Here is a 27932-nt window from a genome sequence, read left to right as displayed (position 1 = left end):
GCTCCGCCGCTCGCTCCCACCTCGCCGGCAGCGATTGTCTCCTGCGAGGGTCACCCCCGCTCACCTCCGGGCCGCGCCTCCGCCTCGCCCCCGCTCGGTGCCGACCGTGCCGCCTCGCCGCCCCCAGCCCTCCCTCCCTCCTCTCTCCCTTCGCCGCCGCCGCCGCCCTCACTCCCGGCATGGATCGGACCGGCGGCGGGAGGGGCGGACGCGGATCCCGGCAGTGCGGGGTTCGGGAGGGAAGGGGCGAGAGACAGAGAGAGGGACGGGGGACTGCCACCCTCCGGGCGGGACGGATGGACGGGGTGGAGGGGTACAGCTCCTCTCCAGGCGGGGCAGGAGAGAGGGATGGAGGGGGACAGCTCCCGTCTAGATGGGACTGGAGGGAGGGAGGGGTGGAGGGGGACAGCTCCCCTTCGGACGGGACGGGAAGGAGGAATGGATGAAGTGGAACAGCTCCCCTCTAGGTGGGGAGGGGAGGGATGGAGAGGGTCAGCTCCCCTCCGAGCGGGTCGGGGCGCCTCGCCCGCTCCGGCACGGGGGGCTGCGCCCTGTGACGAGCCCGGGCGCCGGGAGGCAGCGCGGCGGGGCGGGGTGACGGCCGCGGCTCTAATAAGGCCGGGGCTGGCGCTGGCCGAGGGCTGCTTGCCCCCGCCCGCCCTCGAGCATGCAGTGCTTCCCCGGGCTGGTGCTGGCGCTGAGCTCGCTGCTGGGCGCCCTGGCGCTGCTGCAGCTCTCGCTGCACCTGCGAGTGCCGTCCCGCTACGGGAAGCACGAGGAGCGGCTGTGCCGGCCGCGGGGCCGGCTGCCGGCGCGCTGCGCCTGGTTCCTGCAGGAGCTGCCCTCCTTCCTGGTACCCGCGCTGCTGCTGGCGCTGCGCAGCCCGCCCCGCCTCGAGCCGCTCGGCTGCCGCCTCCTCTGCTGCCTCTTCTGCTGGCATTACTTCTACAGGTACCGCCGCCGGGCACGGCTCCCCGCCGCCCCGCCTCGGGAAACCCAACCAAGGGAAGCTGCGAGAGCCGGGCGGGCGGGTGCGGCCGGGGCAGGTCCCGGCTGCAGCATCGCTCCCGCCCGAGTCTGGCTGGCCGTCTGGGCCCCGGACTCCGCTCGGGGAGTAGGGACCGGCCGGGTGGGCATCTCTACCCTGGGAGGAGGAGCACCCGGTGGTGCTCGGGTGTTTGAAGCAGGGGAGAGGTTGTATGCTTTGAGTTGTTCTCTTAGGGGGAGAAAAAAAAAAAAAAAGAAAGAAAGAAAAAAGAAAATAAAGAAGGTTTCGCTAAGTTGAAGCAAAGGTTTGGATAAAACTCATCCAAATATTATGTAAAGGTACATATGAAGCGCTTGTTGCGGGCAGAGAAGCACCGCGTGTGTGGCACCGGGAGCAGCGGCGGCCGCCGAACGCAGCCGTGGGAATTCGCGCGAGGGTGGCCGAGAGCAAAGCCACGGAGCGCCGGGAGCGCACGGCTCTCTGCCCGCAGCACCGGGAGCGCACGGCTCTCTGCCCGCAGCACTGGGAGCGCACAGCTCTGCCCGGGCACCGGGAGCGCACGGCTCTCTCTGCCTGAGCACCGGGAGCGCACGGCTCTGCCCGCAGCACCGGGAGCGCACGGCTGTGCCCGCAGCACCGGGAGCGCACGGCTCTCTCTGCCCGGGCACCGGGAGCGCACGGCTCTGCCCGCAGCACCGGGAGCGCACGGCTCTCTCTGCCTGAGCACCGGGAGCGCACGGCTCTGCCCGCAGCGCGGAGCGAGCACAGGCGCTGCGGGCGTGCGGTGCCACGGCATCAAAGTTGGTTCTTTGTGCTCAATTCGTCATTCCCGCTCCACTACCGAATTACCAATTTGTGTTGGGTTTTTTTTCCTTTCATATCTTTTCTTTTTAGAAACCTGGTCTTGTCAGAGTCAACCAATGCTGTAACTCTAATTAATTCTGTATTTGCTAATCAGGAGTTTAAATAAATAGTAGAATTTTTATCCAGAGTTGGTAATAACTTTGAAGAGACATAGCTCTACAACTGTCACCCAGTTCTGCAGAGAATATCACCAGAATCCATCATCTCCACTTCCATTTTCTGTGGAGTTCTTTTGTGAGAAAGCTGAATTTTGTTTATGGAAGAAAATGGTTTTTATTCACAAGTGGCAAGTGCACGTGAAAATGTTATGCCATTATGTAGTAAGGGGCAATGTAACTTCTGAGGCAAAACCTTGACTTGATTTGCCATTTTTCCCCACCATTCCTCTATCTGTTTTTTTAGTTTGCTTCATAGAAATAGAAAACATTCTTGTAATATTTGATCAGAAATTATTATTTGCTACTCAACCAAAATCAATATATTGAAAATCCAGTTGCAGTATCTCTACAGATAGTTTAGGGATAGAAACTCAAGGCTGTTCTGGAGAAATTTCAAACAGAGAATGGTTTACGTTGCTAGCACTATTTTAGGCATGTATTTGTTATCACTCCCATTGTCTTTACTGCAGGAGTCAGCTCGAGGACACTCCCATAACATATTTGGCTTCCAGAAAGCTAGATGTATTGATTTTAGGTAGTTATACAGAATTTAGTTAAATGCATTCTGTTATCAAGAATTTCTGATTGTTTGAGAAACACAACTATCAATGAACACCACTAGATGACTGAAAGAAATGTTATCCTACCAGTGTGCACACATCTATTGACTCTGTGGCTTCTTTCCCAAATTTACTGCTGGACTGAAGCAAAAGCACTTTTCTTTCCTAGACAGTTCGGGGATCTTCTCATCTCTCAATGGAATATCCTTCTTCTCTTGTAAAAGTAAAAGCCCTCACTTAACCAAGTCTGCATAAAAGTTTTCTTGCTAATACAGCATGTTATTCCAATAGCATTCTCACAGGCTGCAGCCCCTTCTCACACAAGCCATTATGACATTCTGCTGAATCAATTAATATTTGAAATGTATTAAATATTAATACTCTGCTCTTATGTAAAAGAGCAGCAAAATCACAAAACAGAAGTTTTTCTGGGTTTTGCCTGACAATACTATAGGACAAGCAGATTTTTGAGGGATTCTTGGCAGAATGACCTATGGCCACATGGCTGTGTTTATGATTAGAGCCTTCTTGATAACATGAAAGTTTTAACAATCAGCACAGCTAATTGTTATCTACAATTTCTAGCAGGCAGGATAATATATTGTTACAGAGAATTTTTTAGCCTGTAGCATATCTTACAGTTATACACAACTTCTGCAGCTTTCTTCTTTTCCAGACTTTTTAGCTACCTAGACTTTTTTAGTCCTTGGACCCTCTGAAGGTTGGGTCAAGTTCTTAGCAATCAGTAAGTAGCACAATAACTGAAATCTGGATTAAGCCTTTAACCAAAAGAATGGGACTTACTCAGACCTTGGAGGAAGATGACAACAACGGAGGAGACATCCCTGACCACTGGGCATTCACAGGTTTGCCATCCAGAATCAGCTCCAGTCTAAGCCCACCTGCAGCTCCTGGATTTTCTAGGGAGTACCTCATGGGAATTTAGGCTTCCCTGTTCCATGCTGAGAGCCACCACATCCTGGTGACAGTGCTGGTGGGCAAGCTGTCTTATTGCAGAGCTGAAAAGGGGTGGAAAGAAGTGCACTTACATATTATGTGCACATGCACATTTATGGCTGTTTGCCTATAAAATGATGCTGAACAAATCATATTACCAAGGGGTATTGGTGACACTGCATTAGAAAGTTCCATTGCCATACAGTGTTTGAAAAGAGGTTCAGTAATTTGACAAAACAGTCAGGATCTAGTTTGACTTTTTGGGTTTTGTTTTGTTTTCATTTTATTATCTTTACTTGGAATAATCTAACAACAGTTTTAAATACTTCCATGATTAAACTTGACTGCAAGGATAATAAGTGTTATATCAATCAATAATAAAATTGCATTTGCCTAATGGGTGTAGCCTACTTCATTTTCTGACTTTAACATTTTGAAAAGAATAAAGGTGTTCCACTCTTAATCATAAAGGTACTTTGTTAATCCACTCCTACTTTTACTACTGATCATCTGGTATCTGTACTTAAGCATTCCTCTGTGTTTGTATGACACATTTTTTGTATATTGGTGCATAATTTAGTGACTTCTTCCTCTTCACAGGGGAGCTTTTATAATTCCTAATCTTGTCTCATCTACTATAGCAAACATACATGAGGAAGGGAACTTTCCATCAGAGGTACGCTCAGATGGACATGACAGTCCATAGTGGAGAAACACAGACTTCCAAAAGACTGCTGTGCTTAGCTATTCTACCTTCCTTTACTTTCTAGCCAGCTGTGTTGCCCCAGTAGCTCCTTTTAGACTGAAGCACATATTTCAGAGTAACTTCAAGTCTTGACCTGAAACCCCTGAAAATGAAAAAATACATCATTTTTAAAATGGAAAAATCCAATGTTTTATTTGGTAGTGTTATCTTCTAAATTCTTTTACCCTTAAATATATTTAAAATGTCTTGCCTAAATTTGAGTGGTCTTGATTTTTCTCCCAGTGGGCCTTGCTCCTTCTATCCACCTTGTGCTAATTTAAAGCACTCCCTAGTGTCCTTCAGTATTCTCTTACCATGATATCACTTACACGGCAATGGATCATGTTTTAATTTGCTTGTTACAGAGCTGTCAAGTCCTCTGTCAGCATCAGTTTGATGCAGATAATATAGGAGCACATGATCGTATTTCTGGTGCATTAATTACCACACATGATGTCCTATTTATGCTGAATTGATGGGTTTGTGGTGGATGCATGCCAGACATAGGGGAACAGACATTACCTGACCTGACACAGAGTTAGAGTAGTGCAGACACATGATACTTCATCCGACATGAAGTCAGTCAGGATAAAATTACCTTTTCATAAATTTAGGAACAGGTTTAAGCCACCATAATTAACTTGTCCTGCTTTTGGACATGCTGTCAAATAGCTACAATTTTTTTTTTTTATTTGAACTGAGGTATCGTAAACTAAGTTTTTAATATCACTGAACCAGAGCCGACCCTCAATGCAAGACTTCTATTCCCCCTCTCAGTCCTCAGATAATTTCTGTGGGTTTTTTTCCCTCTCCTTTTTTTTCTATATCCATTTTAAAATGAAGACATCAGTGTGTGATGAATGATGCAGTGGCAGAGTTGTAGTAGCATGCCTAGAGAGAACATTACTTTCCTGTTCCACCATCCTACTCCAATGTTTACAGATCAGGAGAGCACTTTTCTGTTGGGAGTTATAGAGGGACATCCTATGTTTCCAGGCTACTTAGAACACTCTGGAGCTGGTGTAACCTGGATTGTAATCAAGGTTACAATCTATCACTCCTTAGGAGTTGGTTTTCGTTTATATCACTGTATTTCCTTCATTTTTAAATAACTTTTTTAACATGGGCACACTGCTTGGAAATGCTGTCCTGCCTACATTCATATTCAGTGCTTGTCTAGAATTTGTGCCATGGGCCAGCTTAATCAGTGGTGATTTTGTATTTATTGTCAGGCTTTTGAGGAATATGCTGGAGTGTTGAAGGGACCACCCTAATACTGTTCTGGAAACCGGGTTAACGCTGATGGTGCCTCATTGTCAAGGACATTGATGGTCCTCATTTAGAGGACCTCCTGCAGGAGTCCTGTGAGCCACTTCTGGCAGGTGCTGTGCCCCACCCAGCCTGCCGCTGGCAGAGAAAGGAGATGGTCACCTGCGTGGCGACTGCTGGTCAGAGAGCCAGCCCTCCCCTGGTGCTGCCCAGAGCAGAGACTTTCTGTCTGAGAGGATTCAAGAGGGAGGGGATGGAGCCAGGAGACCTTCCCTCCATCCTGCCTTCTCCGGTGGCCCGTGGGGAACTGAGACAGCAGAATGCTTTCTGTCTTTGTCTGCCGCCGCTAGGCAGCAGCCTCTCTCTTTGTGGCTTTCAGGATGGGATGAAGGCAGGCTGCTGCTGCTCTGCTGCTGCTGCTGCTGAGGGGAGGAGAAGGAAGGGCGGAATCCCAGCCCTGGTCCTTGGCTGCTCTCCTTAGCTAGCCAGCTCTTTGTGTCTCAACGAGCACTTTGTCAGCACAGCATGGCGTGAATTTTGTCAAATTCAAACGCTCTCTGGTGCTAAAGATAACATTCTTAAAATTGGAATTATTTGGAATCTGAAAAAAAATCAAAATCTGAGTTTCCACGTCTGTTTGCTCATAGCACCTTCACTTTCACAGGGTAGGTTCTGTGGTTGCAGGGGCCTCCAAAAGTGATGGGGTGGGAAGGCAGAGAAAAGGAAGAAGAAAGTGAGAAAAAAAATGACAGCCAAGTCTGCCATCTGTATATGCAATCTCTGTGGAAAGCTGGTAGTGAGCTGAAAATGATGGGTGCTGTAAGATGTACGTACAGGAACACTTCTTGTGATAAATGACTTACAAAGTATTTTACTTTGAAATGTAGTTTGTAATACAGCCTTTCCAGCTGGAGGGGCTGTGCTGGCAATGCAGCAGAAGCCCTCAGGTGGAGAGGAGAAACCCATTTGCTGCCTTTCTATTTTGCAGTCCATCTTCAAACCCCAAAGGTGGGAGACATAACATGTGGCAATGAGGGGAAACCTTTGCACTCCAATCCCATATAAATCTTCAGGCTGCATTTCTCTTGCCAGTGAGGAAGACAGAGTGGTGAGGGAGCCCAGGTGATGCCACCATGCACAACAGCAGCAGGGAAGGCCTTGTCCCTCTGACTAATGAAGATAATCCTGAAGACAGAAGTGTAAAAGACAGGGTGCTGCATTTTCCCCTTCTGTGCAACCCTCAATAGCTGGGGCACAAGCAATTTAAAGAAGCATTTCAGTTTCAAAGACCACCTAGAATTACATTTACTTATTTATTTTCTTCTCTTGCAACTTTGTTTTCAATCAAGTCAAATCTCTGTTTTCTATTTCATTCAGTTAATATATGAACAAACCCAACTGCTGTTTTCATTTCTGAAGTGCACTGAAAAGTCAATCTGAGAGACATTAAGTAAGGCTGCTCTTTGAGGTGCAGCTGGATCCCCAGACTCCTCTGATTGGAGGTGACCCATTTGGTGCACCTGTAGTTGGTTTTCTACAAACTGACATATTTCTAAAGAGGTCAGGCAATGCAGAAATTTGTGGCAAGAGAACGAGAAATGAGGAGCATTTGAAAACTGCATCCTCACGTAAGTTTCTAAAACTTCTTTTGGCCAGTTTCCCTCTCTCTGGAAGTAAGCTGGAGGGAAAAAGGAAAAGGCTCTTGCTCTCCCCTGCTCTGCAGAATGCAGTGCCTGCCTGCGCTCCTGGCTGGTCAGCCAGGTGCTAGGTTTACCTGGACACACCTGGACCAGTCCTTTTTTCAAGTAGGCATACCTACTTGTGATCAGTAAGAAAAGCAGCTCAAGACTCCAGAGAAATGCTGAAGGATGGAGGCTCCAAATGAGTAAATTTTTTATAAATTAACTTGCTTATAATTTTTAGAGGTATTCCATATTAGTTCATACAGAGTTTTAGTCATGTTTTCTGAAACATCAAGTGCATAAACAGAAATTAGAATAAGCTTGAGGGATATTTATATATTTAAGTGGTACTTTCCTTGTTAGTAGTAAATATAACAAGACCAGAAAATAACCATCAGGTCCAATAGATCCTATCCAGGGATTAATTTTTCCCCCCACAGAAATAGTTATTTTATCCTTTGGTCTTAGAAAGTTACCATTATTAAGTGTCAATAACCGAAGACATTTCTCTTGTTGGCCTCTTATAACCTCTATAATTAATCTCCCAATACAAAATCTGCAGGTATTTGGCAAGTAACAAATCCTGTTCTCTTTTCCTTCACTTTGATGCTTTGGAATAGATCCTGACCAGATTCCTTTTGGCCTTCACCAGCTACACAGTAGCACATTTGCATCCTCTCTCCTGCTGTTTGGCCTTGGCAGTAATTCTAGATCTGTCAGCAATATCCCTAACAGGGGCTGGCCATTTGCTGTGCCTCTTCTATGTATTCCTTGCTCCCCAGGCATCCCAGTGCATTACAGTAATGCTAATACATTCTTCTCTTCTGTGAAAATAGTAGATTCATTGCTATTTTTATCCAGGTTCCTCAGATTAATGTATTAATAGCCGAGAAATGCATGTCTTCATATGTTTTGCCTCAGAATTGTAAAATGTTCATGTACCCAGTGCTAGTGTGGAGTTTGCTTCCTTGCAGTCTTCTTTAGCATTATGAAATACCTTCCTAATTCTGCTCTTAAAATAGAATACTATCTGATTGCCTTCCTAACAATTAGCACAAATAATCCTATCTGTACACTCCTTTCCCAATGGGAAGTGGGCTAACATTACAGAAACCTCTTGTTCTTGCCCAGCCCTAATTGTACCCATGTGATTTTTCCTTTTGTCTCTTGGTCTGGAAGATTTTCTGCAGAGATAACTTAAGAATTTTATCTTTCTTCACTTCTTTTCAAGACATCATGCCTCTCAGGAATATCTTTATATCTGATGCTAATTCACATGTGCTGTTTTGTTACTACCAGGCAGCTTTAAATGCACTAAAGGAGTATTTATGCCTGCTCTGAGACCTCACTGTTGCTGTTAATTGCAAAATGACTTGGTGGGTGTCAGTCCAGCTGCTCTGCAGTCAACTGTCCAAACTGCAGTTCCAGGGCAGACACATGAGTCCCAGCCACCAGGACGTCACCCAGGCACGAGAAGGTTGCTCTGATCTCCCCTGTGTGAGGTTTGAGCCTACCCAGGAACTTAAAGCACTTGCTATCCTGTGAGCTTAAATCCTTTAGGATGATAACATTCTGAGCTCCAAACCCCACTGGGCTTTGGTAAGACTGGCAAGGATCTGGGAAAGATTTGGATTTGCATTACCACATTCCCAGCATTGATATCAGAAAAGCAGAGTTATAAAGGGTTTTACTAAGACAGAGACAGAAAAAAAAAAATTCTATTCAGGAGTTTCTGTAAATGTTTTTACTTGAAAATAGTGATGTTTTTACCAAAGAAGAAAAGGATTTGTTTTAATCATGACATGTCTGTAGTATTCCCTTATTTGGGCTACTCTTTTAAGCAGGAAATAAAAACCAAGAGAAAAGTGTTAAGGTCCACTCCGTATGCCGAGTGGGAAATTTGTGATGGATCTTGCTCCTTCAAGATCCACAAATCTGATTTTTTTGATTTCTTATCATAGTAGAGGCAGTCATTGAGGAGGAAGAAGGACTTTCATACTAAGCCAATAAATATTGCTTGACAAAAGGACACACTTTAATAGCCCCTTTGTGTACTCAAAAGCCTGCATAATTAGGTAATTTGCCAGTTTTATTGAGCTCCGTTAAAAAAAAAAAAGTGAAAAAACCTCCTAGTAGTATGATTATAAATCAGTGCCCATCCCAGAGATTGCATATTTCCCTTGGTGTAAGTTATATTCTTGGTATCTTCTTCAAAATTAATTTTGGTCAAGAAGGGTTATGATAAAGAAATACTTTCAATCTTGAATTAAGAGACAATTCATAATTTATACACCTCAATGTGTCCTTCTCTGTCCAGAAATTGGTTTAAATGTGGCAGGTGAATTGATCAGTAGGGTGATCCTTGATGAATTTGGTCAAATAATTAAATTCATGTACATCTACACCCATTTAAATGTAAGAGCTGTGTTACTCTTTGCTGAGCACTCGCTGATATTCTAGTTATTTTTGCAACATCTCTTTGTTACAACAATGGCAATGGGATTATTTTGTTGTAAAACTCAACCAAAAAAAAAAAACCCAAACGACCCAATTAAAATATTAGTTAAAATATTCCATGTAGGGAAATGGGAAAAGGCAACTCATAAGAAGAAAAAACAGTAAATTTTTCTACAGGTTCAAATTTGTTTTAAGAACCAGCTAAATTCTACCTAGCTGTGAACTTTTGAAGCACCAGTCACTACTGTATTAATACCTAGGGATGGGCAGAAAGTTTCACCATTCCTAGGAAAGTGTATCCAAATTTGACCTTCAACAGCAATGAAAAAAGGTCCTGTTTGAAGGAAGCTGGGTTTGACCTCCTCCTTCCTAACTACCCTTCATAAACATGGAGTAGCAACACCCACAGTCAGCTTTAGCCAGGTATAAGTTACCATTTTCCTTACAACAGTGCTAGAGTTCACCAACTTAATCCAACACCTGCCATGCTGGAAGACTGCCTCCCAGAAATGGCTCTGGAAAATGTCACCTTATCCAGGTTGTCTTCAAAGAGATGTGTTGTCTGCTAGAGAAAGAGGGTTTGCCGGGAGGAGATGCTAATGGACAGATCAGTTCCCAGGCATGACTTTGCTGAGGCAGATCCTGAGGCAGGGTGATGACCTGCAGCTCTTTGACGTACTGGTAAAGATGGGCTGGGTGACTTTCCTACCAAGCCAAGGCTCCTTGATCTACGTGGTCATGCCATCATTCAGGCTGGGCAGGAAGGCTACAGAGAGCTCTGAGTAAGTTAGCTGGGCTACCCAAAGAAGCATGGTCACGTTAGCATGGTCTCCTGCTGGAGATGCGCATGCAAATACCTCCAGACAGTGTGGTCCTAAATAAACCTTCCAGTGACTCCTGTCACACATCTGGGGTAGGACAATGCATGGACCTCTATTAAACTTCTGCTGCTTCTGAGAACAGGAGAGGAAGAAATGTTGAGAAATGACAGAATGGAAGAAAAGTACTTACATTACGCTCTTGATGGCTTTCTTTGCCTGTTTGCTTCTCTTTAGAACCTTAAAAAAAACAAGAACAGAACTATTAAAGCATTCACATTTTAAAACTTGGCCCAGATTAAGGTTACTAAAGTGAGACATGTCTCTGACTCTTCCAAGGGAAAGCAATTTAAACTTGGCGCAGTTGTCTGAGAAGTGCGTTTGTATCTGCTCAAACATAAAGGTCGTCAGCTAACATTTGTAGAGTCTGTTCCTCTGGTTCAGCTGAGGCTATAATGCGAGCCTGCAATCCAGCCAAGTATGCCCTAGGCTGGCACTGTAGGGACAGAGCAAGGCTTTTCTGGCTGCTAGGATAATCAACAGAGAAGAACTAGTCTCCTAGCTGGAGTTCTGGCAACATGGATTAGGAAATATACAACATGTCTTGAATGCAGAGAAATAAAACCACTGTGAGGTTTACAGTCAGGGCTACAAGGTGGGAAGAGACAGAAATGTCAGCTGAAAGAGCACAGGAGGGACAAGTAGGAGAGTTGTTAACAATAGCTAGGGCAGTAATGGAGCAGGAGTGAGAAGAAATGGGAAGGAAAAGGTCATGATGTGAGAGGGCAATACCCAGGTATCAAGAGATGATGCTGACACTCTGCTGAGTGATTCACCCAGTAGCTTTCAGTGTCAGGAAATCTTTTGACATATTTTGCAAGGAAACAGAGACAATTGTGACTCAGAATCAGCCCATGGCAGTTTTTCCTTAGGGACAAAAAAAAAAGAGGCTTCTAAGTCCTCTGATTATTTTAATGTAAGCAAAAACTCAGGATCTGACCTGGCCACTTCAAATTTTGTTCCTCCCTATGTGTATGTACTGCCATGAGTGCCATGAGATCATGGAGGTTCAGTATGCTGGCTGAACATAATCTGACCAAGATTTAATGTTGAACAAGGATAGATTACCAATTGTCTGTCTTCCTTTGGTCATTTCTCAGGCCCACAGGGGCAATTTATGGAAAATAATATGACACTTGATCTGATAAGTGCAGTTGTAAGAGCACAGATCAGTGCAACCTTGGATTTTGTGCCAGTTTTTATGTAGATGCATCCTCCTGTTCTGCTCATGATCTCAACCTCTGTGAACTCTTAAAACTCTGCTCCAGTGGAGTGGGGAACTTTTTGAAGTGCACAGCATAGTGTCTGATTAAGTTACTCTGGCATGTATTTCACACTTTTGGCAGACTCCCACAGTTTAGCAATAGGAACAAAGTGATCCGTTTTCTTAAATATCAAGTGGTTATTTCTGAAGAAGAAAAGAGGGAGATACCTTTGGCGGGCTAAGACTTTGACACACTATTGCTTAGATAAAACAACAAATATTCTCATAACCTCTAAGTGCTGTTGCCCTTTAGATACTATCAAGTTGTAGAGGTAATCGTGGAGCACTGTGAGATCTGCACTTTTGCCATCAGCACAATCCATCCAGTCAAGCTGAACTTTAATCCCCATACAAGTCGTCCTGTCCTCTAATCCCCATGAAAGTACAAATCTGGACCTAGTTTAATTAGGGTTTCAACTGTGATAGCTGGCCTGGTCCTGAGTCCATCAGAGCCCCTCTCTGACTAAAATAGCACTATGTTCCCATTCCCAGGCAGTTCCTGGCCACATACAGTCCTCAAATTTTCTTCTTATTCCTGATGGACATTTGTCTAGTCTGTCCTTAACAATTGCTGCTTATTGAGATTCCTAGTATGTTCCAATGCCTCACTGTCTTTCCCTAATATCTAAGTGCATTTTCTATACACCTGTTCAGACCTGTCGCTTCTTGCTGTGATCCCAGTAGACGAGGAGAATGCTCGACTCCTTTCTTCTTTGCAGGAGCTTTTTATACAGTTGCAGATGGTTATGAGGTGTTCCACTGCTTTTCTCTGAGTTATTTAAAGAGCCCTGAGTCCTTCAGTCTTTCCTCACACAGCACTTCCTAGACCACAGCTGTTTGTCTTTGGGCTGCTTCCACTTTGTCTTTTATGGAGAGCTGGACAGAGTATCATTTAAGCTCCTACTAGCATTATGCAAAGTGGAAAGATTACCTCAGGTGTCTCCAACAACACATTTTAACATTTGCCTTTTTCACAAAAGCCTGACATCATTGGTTCATGCTAAGTTTGCCACCTACCAGCATGCCCTCTCCTATCCAGCCCTTTTTTCAGCCTGACTTTTACATTTGGTCTTAATTAAGTGTAGTATTTTGCCATTGTTTTTATTGAATTAAATCAACTGTTTTAAAACTATCAAACAAGTACTTCAAGGTTATTCTAAACTCTGGTCTTCATTCTTGATGTGCTCAGCATCTCTCAAAGCCGCGTCAGCCACAAACATTGCAAGTATTTTTTTCCCCAGAGGCATGATATTAATGAAAAAACTCCTGAGTAGTACCAGAAGAGTCTTTTGTAGAACCTCCCTCAAAAGATCTTTCTAGTTTGATAGTAAACAATTGTGATCTATTCCTTGATATAACTTTTCAATCAGTTTTGCAGCCACTTAACATCCTCTAAACCAGGAAACTCCAAGTTACTTAAAATTTGGTTGACATGTGAGACAGTGTAAAAAATCTAAGGTCAAGACACAGGACAACATCTGTTCCTACCATCCTTCTCTTGTAATATATCCAATTTATGTAAACTCCTCCACTCAACAAACCTACTCCACGAAAATAGGGTTACCTATGGAAATGAGTCCTGTCCTCTGCTGTTACAGAGACACAGGACTCTGAGTCAAAGAGGCTGTGACAGGTATTGCTGCTTAGAAAAGAAGTTGACCAGGCTGCCCATTCTGCACTCCTCTGACTTGGCTGTGGAGTGTCTGGGGACAAACTGTGAGTTTGTAGGGGGTGGTACTGATTTCAGCAGGGATCTGTACAGGGATCTGTACATATTCCCTTTGCTCTATTAGCTCCACTTCACCTTCTTTGGCTATGAAAGATAAAAGTAATTTTTTAAAAAATCCCCATCTTTTTGATGAATATGCCAAATTTGACAAGGGATGGTGAGAAAGATATTAATATCTGGTTCATCTGGCTCTTGTTTCAGTTGCCTTTGCTTAAGGGCAGTCAATCCATTCTTCCCTTTGTTTAGTTCAGCTCTCATTCTGATCTCCTTTCCACAATACAAACAAAAAAGAAAAAGTGACTGGGTTATAGCAAATGAAAATAAAATAATATTTTAAATTAAGAATATTTCAAACCTATTTGGTGTTTATACCAAAAATAGAAACATTTAAGAAACAAATCTGTTGGTATAAATGTACACTGAGTGTAATTTGCTGATGGCTTGTGGCTTGCTGAGGCAGCTTGATAATGCACCAAACCCAGCAATTCTGTTCTTGGTGTCCTTTTAGAAAATGCATAATAACTGAAGTGCAGTGTTTTGATCCTGTATCTGCAAAACCAGTAGGATGCTTTTTGTGATTGAATGCCTTTTTACCAGAAGAATTCTCCTTTGTTGCTGGTAGTCACTGGGAGATACCACATTTTCTAGTGACATTTTCAGAAACAATGGAAGAAAACCAAGAGGAGTAATGAAGTAATTTATGAACAAAATTGCAAAACACTTTTGAAACCTGGCCACTGTTGCAGTGAATTTGGAAAAGGAAAAATGTTTGCCTTGAAGTCAAGCCTACACAATTATTTTCTACTAATTAAAACCAAATACCCTTTTTAAGGTCTAAATCCTTTCCTTTTTCCTAAATTGTTTTCCAACAACTTATATTTTTTTAAATATAGCACACCTAATAATATCTGTGTGCAATGTGAAGAGGACTAAGCTTTATCTATAAACTGTATTTATCCTTCTTACTTTGCTAAATGCACAGCATGCTACCAATTTGTATCAATCAATGAGCCATTACTGACTAGTTCTAGCTGGTCACAATGACTAGCTCAGGTCTTTATAATGTTGGAACTGAGTATTACATAGCTCAGATTCCTTAAATCTATCCAAGATTAAATGCATCATGGTTTATTTTCCTTCAATGATTGATAGTGATACAGAAGCACCATTTTTTAGCCTTTCCCATGAGATACACATGCTTTTGGAAATATTTTTCCCCATAACCCCCTTCATTCAAAGGCAGTTGTAAGAAGCTGTGCTTTTCTGACCTGTCACCAAGGTTTCCACCTGAAAGCTGTTTTTAGCTCTGTGGCCACAAGTCAAGTGCAGTTGCCGATTCCTTTGACTGTTCTGCAAGGGCTGTCATCCATGGTGTCAGCCTTCCTGGCACAGCAAGTACCACTCTGGAGCTTTACTCATAAATGCTGGTGTTAAGCAACTGCTAATCTATTCTGAGCAGTTTATCATCTTTGAGATGTTCAGTTTGTATAAAATGTTAGATGAGTCATGAGACATTATGAAACCCTGAAGGTATCACGCTGGATTAGAGCAGAGGCCCTTCACAGTCAGCACTCTGTTTTGGCAGAAGCCATAGTCAGACCATGCAAAACAAAATGCAGTAAATGGTGGTCAATTGTCCTCAGCAGCTGCTACCTTCTGCCTCTCTTCAATGGAATATAATTTATCCCCTGAAATATACAAATTACTATTAATTCCAAATCTTTGTGTTCTCTTTGTTAAAGAATGTGCCTTTGTCTGTAATTTCTGATTATCCTCCCTCTCCCAGTCCTACCCAGCTCTTTACTTCAGTGTTTTTTCTATTTTACTTTTAATAGAAATCTCATTCATTCATCTCATTCATCAATCACATTCAAACTAACTTCCTTTCAGTACAACTTTCGGGGCAACTGTCGGTCACAGCTACTCAGCTGTCCCAAATAAGTTATTTTCTAGTATTGTGTGTTATTTCTCAACTGAAATAAGTTTGTTCTTATTAATCTTCAGTACAAGTTCAGCAGTCCCCATGGTTCAGTATGGCAGTCCCTTACAAGTCTTTTCTCATTTTCCTCTGATCCTACTGCACTTCTGATCTCTTTGCATTAAATCAGGGCTGACCAGACTTTCTCTTTCCCATTGCCTTGCTTCTCAAGAACTCCTTGAAACCCACTTATGGTGCCATGTGTCTGAGTCCTTCTCCCATCCTTTGATCAGATGTGTGCCTCTATCTCTTGCCCAAGAAAGATGAGTCTGCTCCTGCCAGAAGTCTTCATCAGCCCTGGACCTGACACTAAGAGACCACAAAGAAAAACTGTCCCTACAATAAAAGGGTTCAGGTTGGATTTATCTTGGAAATGAACCACAAACATCCCAAGGATAGTAGATTGACCCAATTTTTTTTTAGATAGACTCCTCAGAACTTAATCAGATATGGCAGGTTTAGTATTGTTTTATACATCTGAACCATAAGATTTTAAATCATTTATACATCCCTCTTATTCCTTAAATTATAGCCATCAAAATTTGTCCAAAGATCTTTGGAGGAACATGGCAGTAGGGTATTTTGCATGTGCAAGAATATTGCTGGCTTGGAAAAGAGAGTTCATTCCAACTTTTTGTCATCACTAGATAAATAAATCTGCATGATTAAAATAAAAAGGTAGTTCTCTTGCTCCCCTCACTGACCCTGTTCAATGATTTAAGATGAGCTTACAAACTGGGCCACAGTCCAGGAAGTGATTACAGTTACTTGATGGTTTCACACTGTCCCAGTGATGCAGGAATGAGGAACATTCCTGCCCCAGTCAGGAAATGTGCCCTGCAGGTGGGATCACCCAGAGGCACTCGCAGCCACTGCACACCCCTGGCACTGGTGGCTCCTCGGGCAGCTCTGGCCGGCATCAGCTCCAGGAAAAAGAGCTCAGCTCCTGAATTTACGGCTTACTTACACCAGGAGATGGGATACAGCTGCAGTACAGGAGATATATGAGGTCTGCTGTCTGTCTGCACCTGCAGGGGTATTGCCAGAGGCTTGATGGGCAGTCCATGACTCCTGCCTGCTGGCATTGCTGGTGTGTCACCTGCATGCAGCCAGATTTTGTTCCTGAGTCTGTGACAGAGCATGTCTCACTGTGCAGACCCTAACAAAAGGGACATGGTCCACCCTGAACAGTACAAATAGCTGCTAACAACCTACTTTTCATCTAAATATTCCTGGCTGATGATGTTCTCAGTCTGTTGCAGTGTAAGTGGGGAAGGGAAGGGTAAAGGATCTCAGGGCAGGATGTTTGAGGAGAGGAGTATGACAGGCGAGGAGTTTCTACCTGCATTGTGATGCTGGTGCATCTGTAGATATCATGATGAAGGAGGGTTAAAATGCTTAATTTCACTTTTGAGAGTATTTTCGAGTATTTTCTTTTACTTTCCCTTCAAACTGATAGCAAATTAGCCCACTGCTTGGAACTGAACATTTACCCATCACATTTGTTTTAGCCCAGTCTGGGATAACTGAAAATTTTTAATTGGCCACAGGAAAATTAAGTGCCAGATTGTGGCCTGGTGTGGACTTGACAGTTTTATCCTATAAATATCCAATGAGAATTATTGTAACTCAACTCAAAACCAGTAAAAGTTTAAAATTACCTCAGAGTGCATTTAACCTACAAATAAACTACAGAATGGGGCTCAGAAAGTATGTGTAGACTAATCAGCAGCAGATGTCTTTGAAACATCTAATTTGGCATCCATAACTCTCCAGAATAATTAGAAGCTTTGTGTAAGGCATCACAGCCACCCCAAATAGAAGTCCATCATGTTTGTGAACAACTTGAGCCTCTGTCCAAGTGGTCAGGTATGCCAAGGGTGCCAGCAGCTCCCTAGCAATGTGATTCCAGTGGCAACCTGTGGTGTCAATTGTTGGTGCAAAGAGAGCTGGTCTGTGTAATCTCCCTAGGTTTGGACATCAATCTTGAAAATCTGTGCACAAGAAAGACCTAAAGTAAATCCATAGTTTGATAGCAGGCCAATCCTTTCGTGTCTGACTGGCCTGTAGCTAGTGTAACACAAATCACAAGGCTTTTCTCATCCCCTGAGATACAGGAATTTGTACCAATAAGAAAATGAAAGCAGCCCCATAAGGAAGGAGGTGCAGTAGAGTCTAGAGAGCTGTCCTCTACTTAGAGAGGTCTTTGTTTGAGAAGGTACCAGCAGCGTGGGGAGAACTGCAGACAGCACCTCGGCAAGGAGTTTTCAGGGAGTGAGAAAAGGAGCTGCACCATGGGCCCTCGATGGAGCAGCGTGTCTCACCTCCTGCAGGAGCCCTGCAGAGCTGCACAACACCCGCCTGTCTGGTTTTTCCAGGGTCAGCTCAGTGCACACATGAGCTCCCTGAGGGCATCACCCTCATGGGAGGGCCTGGCTGCCCGCCCTGACCTGAGCCACCAGCCCTCCCCACCTTTGGTACATCTGGTGGGACAAGCAAGGAGCCAGGGTACGTGGAGCCCAGACCACAGGCAGCGGTTCTCAGGCACCTTTGCCACCTTGGTTCATCCTCACCAGGCAGTCAGGGCAGGCCCTGCCCCCCACGGTCCAAGGAGAACCAAAAAATCCCTGCCAGGACTCAGAGCATTCCTGGGCAGGAGAAGTCCATAACTCTCTTCTGGAAGCTGGCCAGGGTCTCAGAGGATGGGCCAGGGCATTCAGACCGTGCCCCAGCATGAGCAGGACAAGGCTGGGTGATGGCCAGCACCTGCCTTCAAGGAGAGAGGCACCACTTGCCATCTTTCTGCTTCCTAGCCCTTCGTTCATCCTGGTTAGACCCAGAAGAAGGCCTGGTGGCACAGGCATGGATGGGCACACAGCAGGAGGCTGTGGAGGGAACCAGGTGTCCTCCGTTCTGGGGACCCCCGACGCAGCTGCCCCAGGTGTGAAACACTTTGAGCTTCCAGAGTGACAAATGAGCTGTTACTGTCTGAAACACTGCATCTAGGGCCTGGAGAGGAGAAGACACAGCAGGAGCAGAAGCATCTCTGACTGACAAGCTGTTGGAGGACTGACAACCTACTCTTAGTGGATTGTGGTAACATTTGTGAAAAGATTTCCACCTTCTGCGGAAAGAAGAGCAAACCTATACTTTCCCTGGGTTTAGGTGAGAGTCTCCAGAATTTTCAAGAAGCTGGACTAATACCTCTAAGATGAAATTTGATGCAATGTCAAATTATTTTCTCTTCAAAACCTGTTCTTTTGGAAAATAAATGATGGGGAAGAAAATGAATAATGCATTATTCATTCATTTAAAAAGAAGCTGTTGGCAATGGTTTAGTCAGATGCAGAGCCTTTGGCTGGTAAAGATAATAAAGGAGTAATGAATTAGTCATCAATATTGCACCAAACGTAAAAGGTCAAATTTGTCACTGGACTAAAACCAAAAGGCCAGATTTGTTCTGTTGTTCTAAAATGGTGGTCTTCAGGCCCCCTTTGAATTTCACACTGCAAAATAGTTCCAGCAGAGCTGCAGACTCTTCCAGGGAATATTTAAAGCTATTAAATGCCCCTGCTTTATCTCTGTTGCTTTTTCAAATCTCATCAGGAATAGTTTGTGCACCCTCAACTAGCCATGTAGTACAATCTCACACAGAGAATTGAATCTGGCCTCTGGTTTAACAGACCCACAGAGATTTCCTTGGAGAATTTGTTCCACAACAAAGATTCTTGGATGAAATCCTGACTTGGATCGTCCAAACTGCTATGAGGCAGGATTACAGTGATACCAGGATTTTACTACCTCAAAACTAAACAAAGCTGGTGCCTCCTGGCTCCTCTGCCATTGTACTTTTACTTTGCATGCAGATTCTTTCTGTCCTGTGTGCACTCCATGGCAGGGAGGTTTGTGGCCTCCTGTTACTGCAGGATAAGTCACCTTTCAAGGGCCTATAACCTCTACAGCAGGAAGCAGTACAGAAACAGTTTTTCTGGGACCTGAGAAACTTCTGTTTTCATCAGATGTAAAAACTCAGAGACTCTTAAACTTGACTGGTTTTGGCAAAGGATAAAGCAGTGCCAGTCCTACCTGAATCTGCTGTATAAATTCACTTCCTAAATAATTTTGTGTGGTTTGCATCATTCCCTCTTCTACACAATTTGCTGTCTTCAAGTCTGCATTTGAAATTTTCACACTTTTTCTCATAACTGTTCAGGTTGAATTTGTCAATATGACTTCACCAGCAGATCAGAATGCTAAAGCTGGCCTTGCTTACTCATAACTCCAGCATCACATTCCCAAAAGGCAAGATCAGTAATTATTGGTAACATTACTCCAAAGAGCATTCCTTCCCATTCTGTAATAAATATGACAAATGTGATGCCACTATCTGAAGAACATTTTCCATACCTCTTACGTTTCTCTTTCTTTAAAAATATTTAGCACTTCTGCATCACAGCTGCCTTAATTGCTGGAAATCTGTCTTGCCTTGCTTTGGAAAGCAGTGAATTAACATGCTGCTGCTTGTACTCTGCTTACTCACTTCCAGACATAGTATGATTTAATCTAGATTTGTAATATTATGAGATTTTATGCCTCAGCTTGCTTAAGGTGACACTTGCAACATGGGATGTGAATTACTTATCAGCAATGCTTATATACTGGTATGATGAGCACCATCCAAAGCCCAAGAGGGCAAAAGAAAGAAATTCAGAGTGTAGATTTTTCCACTTACAGAACTTAAGTGGCCAGGTAAGAAAACACTTACTAAAAATTAATATAACTTCCTTGTTTTACACTCCCAGGGATTATATGGATTGCCTGAAGTTTCAATGGGGATACTCCCACCTGAAACAAACATAAATTAAATTAATTATAAATTAAAACTATACAAGCACCAATTATTTGCTGACACAGATGTTAATGCCACTGTGAGCACAGCTGTTGTCTAAGAAAGCCCTAGGTGCTGTAGCTGCATGGAAATCTTGGTGTTTAGCACATTAAACTTATGGCTGTAGCTCTTCTTATTTTCAACAAAAGTTGAAAGCATGGAGGGGAGGCAGGGACTGGAGGTAAAGCAGCTCCCCAGGCAGGGAAAAACAGTGCTCTGCCCCTACACTGAAGTGTCCAAGCAGAGCAGGACAGAGCTGCTGTGTGTTAGAGATGCATGGGGGTCTCTTTCTGATTGAAGTGGGAGAGGCTGGGACAGGAGATTAAATCTTGGGCTGTATACTGCAGGGGGTGAGAGAGCCAGAGGGTCTCAACACTGTCTTCAAGCCCATCTGCCACCATGGGTTAAAGCCCTCAGGGATCAGGAATGTCTTCTCCATAACAAAGCTCCTCCCGATGCTCGTGGCATAGTAATCCTTGTTTACAGAATCAGTATTGCAGTTGGTGCTGCCCTTCACAAACATCACTGATGTCTGAACATCATGTCCCCATGTCCCTCTGCAGCAACCAATCTCCCCTTGGCCCACTGGAGCATTAAATCAAGTCTGGAAATAAAAATGCAGCTTGTGGGCACGAATTCCTCATTTTCACCAGCAAGCATAGAGAAAGGTACAGAGAGATTCTCAAAGCATCAGTGAATCTGGATGAGCTTTCTAACTTCCTACCTTGGGTGCAGTCCTGCAGGACCAGAAAAAGATGTGTATCTGTAGGATTTCTTGTTCCAAATAAATTGCTGATCTTATATTGTTGAAGTTCTTTTCAAATTTTTTGTCTTTATTGTCCTATTTTCTACTTTGTGCTTTGTTCAAGTTTTTTTCCCTACAGCAGAGAAATTGCAAATACAATGTTATCACGAGCAATGTGCTGACTTTTTTTTCTTATCTACCTTAGGACATTTATTTACCCTTTCTTCACTAGAGGCAGACCTTTCCCACTGCAATTGCTTTTCTTTGGCATGTTATTCTGTATCTATAATGGCTTCCTCCAGGGGTACTACCTGATTTACTGCGCTGAATACCCAAACGATTGGTGCACCGACATCCGATTTACATCAGGTAATTACAGCTGCAGGATTCCCAAGATCTAATCTCCAAGCAATTTGTAAGCATTTTGAATTGTGTCCTAATCTTCAGTGAACATGTGAGTCAAATCTGTTGTGATGGAAATCAGCATAAGACCTGCTTGCTGGCCCAGATAAAACAAGTAAATGTGCAGTAACTTTTTTTTTTTTCCCTGCTAGGCAGCCACCTTTGAAGGTATATTGCGTTATGTGTTAGTCTCAAGTCATGAGCCTTGTTTTACTGACAGCACTCCAGAGCCTCCTGCTGCTGTGGGCCACGGAGATGCAATCTCAGGCCCCAGGTGCACGGGGCTGTGCCCTTGCTCAGCCAGAAGTGTGCACCCAGCAGTGGCTGTGTGCGAGCACAAGCTGCGGCTTTCTCTTCCCTGCCAGGGAGCTTTGCACTCCACGCAGCTATTCTGAGTGAGAGAGAAAAGCAGGGCAAAACCCCAGCTTGAATGAGGCTTTGGGGACAAAGAGCTCTTTTTTCTCATGTAAGGCACAGGGGAAGATTAGAGATCACACACAGTCTGCTTGTATGCTAATACGATTCCTTTCTATTCCATAACTTAATAGCCTAGCTGAATTTCACCCTGTAAAATCCCCCAGAGAATAACTGAACAAGAGCAGTTAGATGGCATTACAGATTTGGTACTGCACAGAGAGTGGTTTTAAATGTAAACACAGAAATGAGGATTAACATGGACGTCGGAGGAAATATTTTGGATACAATAATTACAAACTAACCAAGGTATTCTCTATACCCTGTTTCAGACTAAGGATGCAAGTCCAATCTTTTCAGACAGCATCACATACTAAAAATTCTGGACATTGTTTAGTAAGACCTTACATATCCAACAAAGAAAACACCATATAACTTCATTTTCATGATAAATAAAATATATATTTAATGTTAAAAAAAATAGAAAAAAGAAAATCAGCATTAGCAGTACTTGAAATATTAAGGAAAAAACAAACAATATATTCTTCCTCTATGGACTCTTACCAACTTTCTGTTGCTACTGGAAATGTTGAGGTTTTATCAGCATTTAGTCTTTTATGTATACATTGAAGTGCACACACTATTTCTTTTCTTGCTTTCCCATCATTGTCCAAGGTGGTTTTCTCAGTGTCCAACATGTCACGAAATGAAGGGCATGTCACCTGCAGACTTTCTCAATCAAATGCCTCTGGTTTTTCAGTTAAATGGAATCTGGTCAATGGATCACTCTGGCCAGATAATGTCAGCATCCCTCAGCAAGTACCTGCTTTCCATCCATGCCCAAAGCTCTGTCCAGGCAGCCTCACTGGCAATGGACTGAGAGGTGCTGAGATGTAGGTTCCTTTCCCAGCTCCAGTGATGTGCTGGATAACTCTGTGTCTCTGTGCTCCCCTTTCCTCAGCAGTAACAGGAGGGTATTGGTACTTGTCCACAGCTCAGTGCTGACTCTGCAGTAACGTGCACAGCTGTGGCTGGCTGTCCTCGGCTGTGGTGGCCATGGGGTACTTTGTGTCCCCCCACCAGTACTCAATAAATGGGGGCTGTGGTCACCTGGAAGTTCAGCTGAAAGTGCCCTGGTGTCACCAGTCAACTGTGCTTCTCCTGTTCAGTAGCCTTCTTGGCAGCAATGCATCTTTTGACTTGAAAAAGAATCCACCCACCTCACATTATGATCCCTGTCTGTCTGCTGCAAAGACAAACTTCACACACGAGCTTGAGCAGGGATATCTGGACAGAGCTGCCTTTCTAATCCATTTCTTGTTGCTTTCTTAGGCCTCCTCTTATTTCTGCTGGGAATGGGAATCAACATTCACAGTGATCTCCTGCTGCGCCAGCTGAGGAAACCCGGGGAAGTCACTTACAAGATTCCTCAAGGTATATTCTTATCCCCCCTTCCCTGAAGGAAGTAGGGCAGCAGAATAAATAATGTTTTCTGGCTGAATTCGCAGGAGAGTGACAATAATGGCAGAGAAGCTGGTCTTGCACAGGTACTGGGTTCAGGTGCCACCCCAGGCTGCAGGGACTGGTGTGAGCTGGCTGCAGGCAGTCCAAGGAAAGCAAGAGGATCTGGAAAACACGGACTGTGAGGAGAGATTTAGGAAATTGGCTGGTAATTCTGAGAAGATTGAAGTGGACACAGGAAGAGGATTTTAACTTTGCAAAAGGCAGCTGCAAAGAAGGAAATAGTCTTCTCCATGCCCAGAAAGAAGTAGCAGTGGATTGCTTACTGTGCAAAAGGTGGATTCAAAGTGTAAACTTTAGGGGAAAATAAGAACACCAAGGTGTTGAATTGCCTTTCCAGGAAAAGCAATTCTAGCTCTGTAGAGCAACATGGATAGGAATCCAAGAATTTCTTGGGCTTGGTATTGACTCCTTCTGCTGGCTTCCTATGGATGGTGATATGTCTCTCCCAGAGTTTCTCACCTCCAATATTTACCGGCCTCTTGTAAATGTGGCAAAAACCTGAGATCCAGATTTTGCATTCCCCACAGGCAGTGAAGTTGCAAAATATTTTTAGGGCATGAAAAGAACTGACTAATGGTAATTATTATAGTTTAAATCTAATAATGGTCTCTCTTAAGTTATTTTCCAAATGAAAATAAAAGGTTGTGAAAGTGCTGGAAACATCTGAGTCAGAATCCCCCTTGATTCTTGTACTCACACATGAATTTCAAACAAGATCCCCTTTTGGCATGGCTCCACTGGCTTCAGGGAAGTGCATTTAGGTGGCTGCTATGGGCTGAATAAGAAAGAGTACATATTCTGCTGCTGACTTTATGTGAAAGAACCTTCCATGTACAGGAGATGACTGTAAAAATTAAATACTTTGTCTGTTGCTGCAGGAGGACTGTTCACCTACGTTTCTGGAGCCAACTACTTTGGAGAAATTGTGGAATGGTTTGGTTTTGCCATTGCAACCTGGTCCCTACCAGCCTTCGCCTTTGCCTTTTTCACTCTCTGCTGCATTGGTCCACGTGCTTATCACCATCACAGGTATCAAACTGTTCCTTGCCATATGCTGCTACTTCCCCTTGGAATGCAGTTTGCAAAATGCCAGGGAGGACCAGAGCCAGGATTTGGGCTAAAACTGAAATCTAAAGCCATGTACAGGAGGTGTATTGGCTTTTTTGTGTAAGGCAGGCAGTCAGCTGGTGCCCCTGGCCTGACAGTCATTTAATGTGACCTGAGCTGCACCACCGCTTCCACCCTGCTAAAGCCTCTCTTTCCTGAACCTCATAAATGTGAGCCTTTCCTAAGGCTGCAACCTCTGCAGTCCTTTGGAATAGATATGCTCTGAATTCCTAAAATTTGTACTTTAGGCCTGTTAGAACCTTACCAGTATTATCAGTTAATTAAATAACCAGGTGTAAATAGTTTTAGAGCTGCTCTTTTGCAGAGTTGCACACTGAGATAACAAAGAAAGGCAGCTTGGAGCAGTTTTAAGGTTCCTCAGCTGATCTGTATTGAAACTGTGCAGTTTCCCTCCATGTATGCAGGTTCACTGTCTCGCTTATTTTCTTTCAGGTACTATCTCAAGACATTTACGGACTATCCAAAATCAAGGAAAGCCTTGATTCCTTTTGTTTTTTAATGACTGAAATATGGACTCTTTGTTTTGTTTTTATAGGATTTTTTTTTTCCAATTCCTAGTTTTAATGCTAGGTCTGACTATAATTAATTGTATAAATGATATCCCAGGATTGTAACAGACAAGAAGGTAATTTGGAATGGAAGTTCTTGTTCTAATTAGAGGGGAAATTGCAGATAGTTGTGGGCAAAAGGACTCCCCAGCAAACATATTTGCTTCTCAGCGCAGTTCAATCTGTGGAAATCAAATATGTACCTGCACTGACATCAGAGAAAAAACATTAGCTAAATATTGTTGCAGAAAAGTCAAAAGTAAGCCCATTATTTGGAGAAGGTTTTCAGCAGCCACTCCAAATTATAGCAGTTCTGCAAGTGGTCCTCCTTGCCTCCACACTGCAGCACTCGTGCCCTCGCTCTGCTGGCAGTGTCCTGTGTGTTGCTGCACTTTAAACCAGACAGGGGCATCTCATTTGCCCCAAAAAAATTACTCAGCCCATTATTTTTCATCTAAAAGCCATCTTAGCTCCCAGAAACACAATGTAACAGGAGGGAACTTGTGCTGGCACAAGGCTAGGAGCAGTGTGCCATGGCATGGAGGTGAGGTGAGGTACACGGAGATGGAAGCTGGCACTCAAAAGCACAAGGTCTGTGTTCCTTCCTTAAGCATTACTTCCCTCACTGTCAGCTGATTAATCTTCAGCCATCAAGGTTTGTTTTTTTAATGTACTTTGTTATAGCAATTGCAGCTCCATTAGCATTTATTTTCTCTTACAAATCGAGATATTTTTTTCAGAATAAAAAATTTTCCACTCAGTTGTTGTTCATAAAAAGGATTTGAAATGGTGATGTATGATAAAAATTACAACAAATAAAAAGCTCTGTGTTGAAGAAAATGTTCTCTGTCACTGGCAGTACATTTTGTCTACAGAGAATATTTTCAGATACTCTTATTAGGAAATGATGAAGAGATATTGAGTTTTTACAAACAGACAGAATGCCTCTTCCTTATTTCAGGATAGTTAGGAATTTTCAAAAAAAAAGTCATTAAACCCAATAGGAAGAGATGTCCTCTTGGATGCTGATAGTTTTAGTTACCCTTTATAGCATAAAATCCTGCTAAGAATTATGCTGGGCAGCTGGCAAGAAAAAAGACCAGACTGCACACATGAAACATACTACCTACTGTTGGAGTGACCTGATTGATTGTATACAATTTCCTCCAAAACACAATAAAATTTATGTGAAACACACAGCTGTGTTAGCCTATAATTTACTGTTTGCAGAAACAAATCTCTGTGATGTTGCTTACCACGTTCTGCTCACACCAGCTTACTCCTTCTGGACAAACCCTCCCTTCTTTGCTCATATTATAAATCTTCTTCACTACCAGAGCAGAGCAGCCAGCTGGGGCTGGCTCCCACTGTACAGTCCCTCTACAGCCCTGAGGAGAGCCATGTGTAGGCAAAGGTAAGGGAGGGAGAAAATAAGATGCAAGCAAAATTGTTGTTGCATGGGATGAGAATTTCTGCATTAGCACCACAAAGGTGTTTTCCTTTGGTTACCACATTTAAAGCAAGGCTGGAGGCCATGAGGATACCAGGCTGGAGAATATGACCCCTTCTCCAGTGTGTGCATGCTGAGTATGAGCGGCAGCCACACTCCCCAGAGCTCCTTCCCTCAACATATCCTCCTTGATGATCCCTCCTTGCAATTTTCCCCTCCAAAGCCTCACAAGTGGTGAGAGAGCAAACAGCCCATGAGTGCCAGGGGTCCTAGCTGCTGTCTTCTCCATCTATGTCTGAGCCAGGGGAGAGCAGGGACCATGCTCTGCCTCATCCTTTTGACCAGAACAGGACTTGTGCAGACTTCTCTGTCCCTCCTGCCCGTCCCTCACTGTAGTATTTTTAGGGTCCCCAGGACAAAGGAGGAATTGAGAATCTGACTCCATATTCTTAGAAGGCTAATTTATTGTTTTATGGATTTATATTATATAAAAGAATACTATGCTAAAACTATACTAAAGAATAGAAAAGGGATACAGACAGAAGGTTACAAAGAATGATGATGAAAACTTGTGACTCCTTCCAGAGTCCTGACACAGCTGGTCCGTGATTGGTCATTTAGTCAGAACAATTCACATGAAACCAATCAAACAACCACCTGTTGGTAAACAATCTCCAACCACATTCCAAAGCAGCAAAACAAGAGAAGCAGATCAGATAATTATTGTTTTCATCTTTTTCTGAGGCTTCTCAGCTTCCCAGGAGAAGAAATCCTGGTGAAGGGATTTTTCAGAAAATATGACAGTGACACCTCACATCCAAACAAGACTATTTCCTGCATTTATTTTGTCTTGCCTAATATGTGCACCAGGTAGTCTGTTATTGCCACTGTCAGTCCCAGATACCAGTGCATGGAGCTGGGGGTCAGAGTGGGAGAACTGGTGCTGGTCCAAGGTAGGAGATGCCTGCCTGCAGGCTGCAGTGCTCCACAGCCTGGCACTGTGCTCTCTCTGAGCACAGGGTGCCTCCAGGTGCTGGACATCTTGCAGGAGTCTCTTCATCCTCTCTGTCATGGGCCTTGGACATGTTGCGTGGAAAAACGTTGGTTGCAGGCAGGAAAGGAGCACATTTTCCTTCTGCCCTGTCTCGTGGCATTTTTGGACAGCAGGAGCAAGATACACATGCTTTAAACCCCCTACAAGCATTGATTGCAGTTGTCATGGAGAGGTGGCACAGGCTCTCCCCACACGGAGATCCTCTGTAGGAGTGCACCAGGGCAGCATACCTCCTGAGAAATTTCTTTCA

General features: G+C 43.7%; 1 protein-coding gene across 1 annotated transcript; it reads left to right on the top strand.

Annotated features, from left to right (window-relative positions):
- The first annotated feature begins 661 nt into the window (after window positions 1-661).
- On the top strand, window positions 662-26375 carry SRD5A2 (steroid 5 alpha-reductase 2). Its single transcript, XM_059841485.1, has 5 exons — window positions 662-951; window positions 21368-21531; window positions 23311-23412; window positions 24381-24531; window positions 25063-26375. The coding sequence occupies exons 1-5, from the start codon at window positions 668-670 to the stop codon at window positions 25127-25129; spliced, it is 768 nt and encodes a 255-aa protein (XP_059697468.1). The 5' UTR covers window positions 662-667; the 3' UTR covers window positions 25130-26375.
- The last annotated feature ends 1557 nt before the right edge of the window (window positions 26376-27932 follow it).

The sequence above is a fragment of the Haemorhous mexicanus genome, chromosome 3 (assembly GCF_027477595.1).
Source record: "Haemorhous mexicanus isolate bHaeMex1 chromosome 3, bHaeMex1.pri, whole genome shotgun sequence".
NCBI lineage: Eukaryota > Metazoa > Chordata > Aves > Passeriformes > Fringillidae > Haemorhous > Haemorhous mexicanus.
This window is presented reverse-complemented; position numbering and strand designations above follow the sequence as displayed.

Excerpts from the sequence above, each read along its gene's own strand:
- SRD5A2 (XM_059841485.1), top strand. The coding sequence starts at position 668 with ATGCAGTGCTTCCCCGGGCTGGTGCTGGCGCTGAGCTCGCTGCTGGGC. Across the intron at positions 23,413-24,380 it reads CACTTACAAGATTCCTCAAG|GAGGACTGTTCACCTACGTT; the intron begins GTATATTCTTAT and ends CTGTTGCTGCAG. Across the intron at positions 24,532-25,062 it reads CGTGCTTATCACCATCACAG|GTACTATCTCAAGACATTTA; the intron begins GTATCAAACTGT and ends ATTTTCTTTCAG.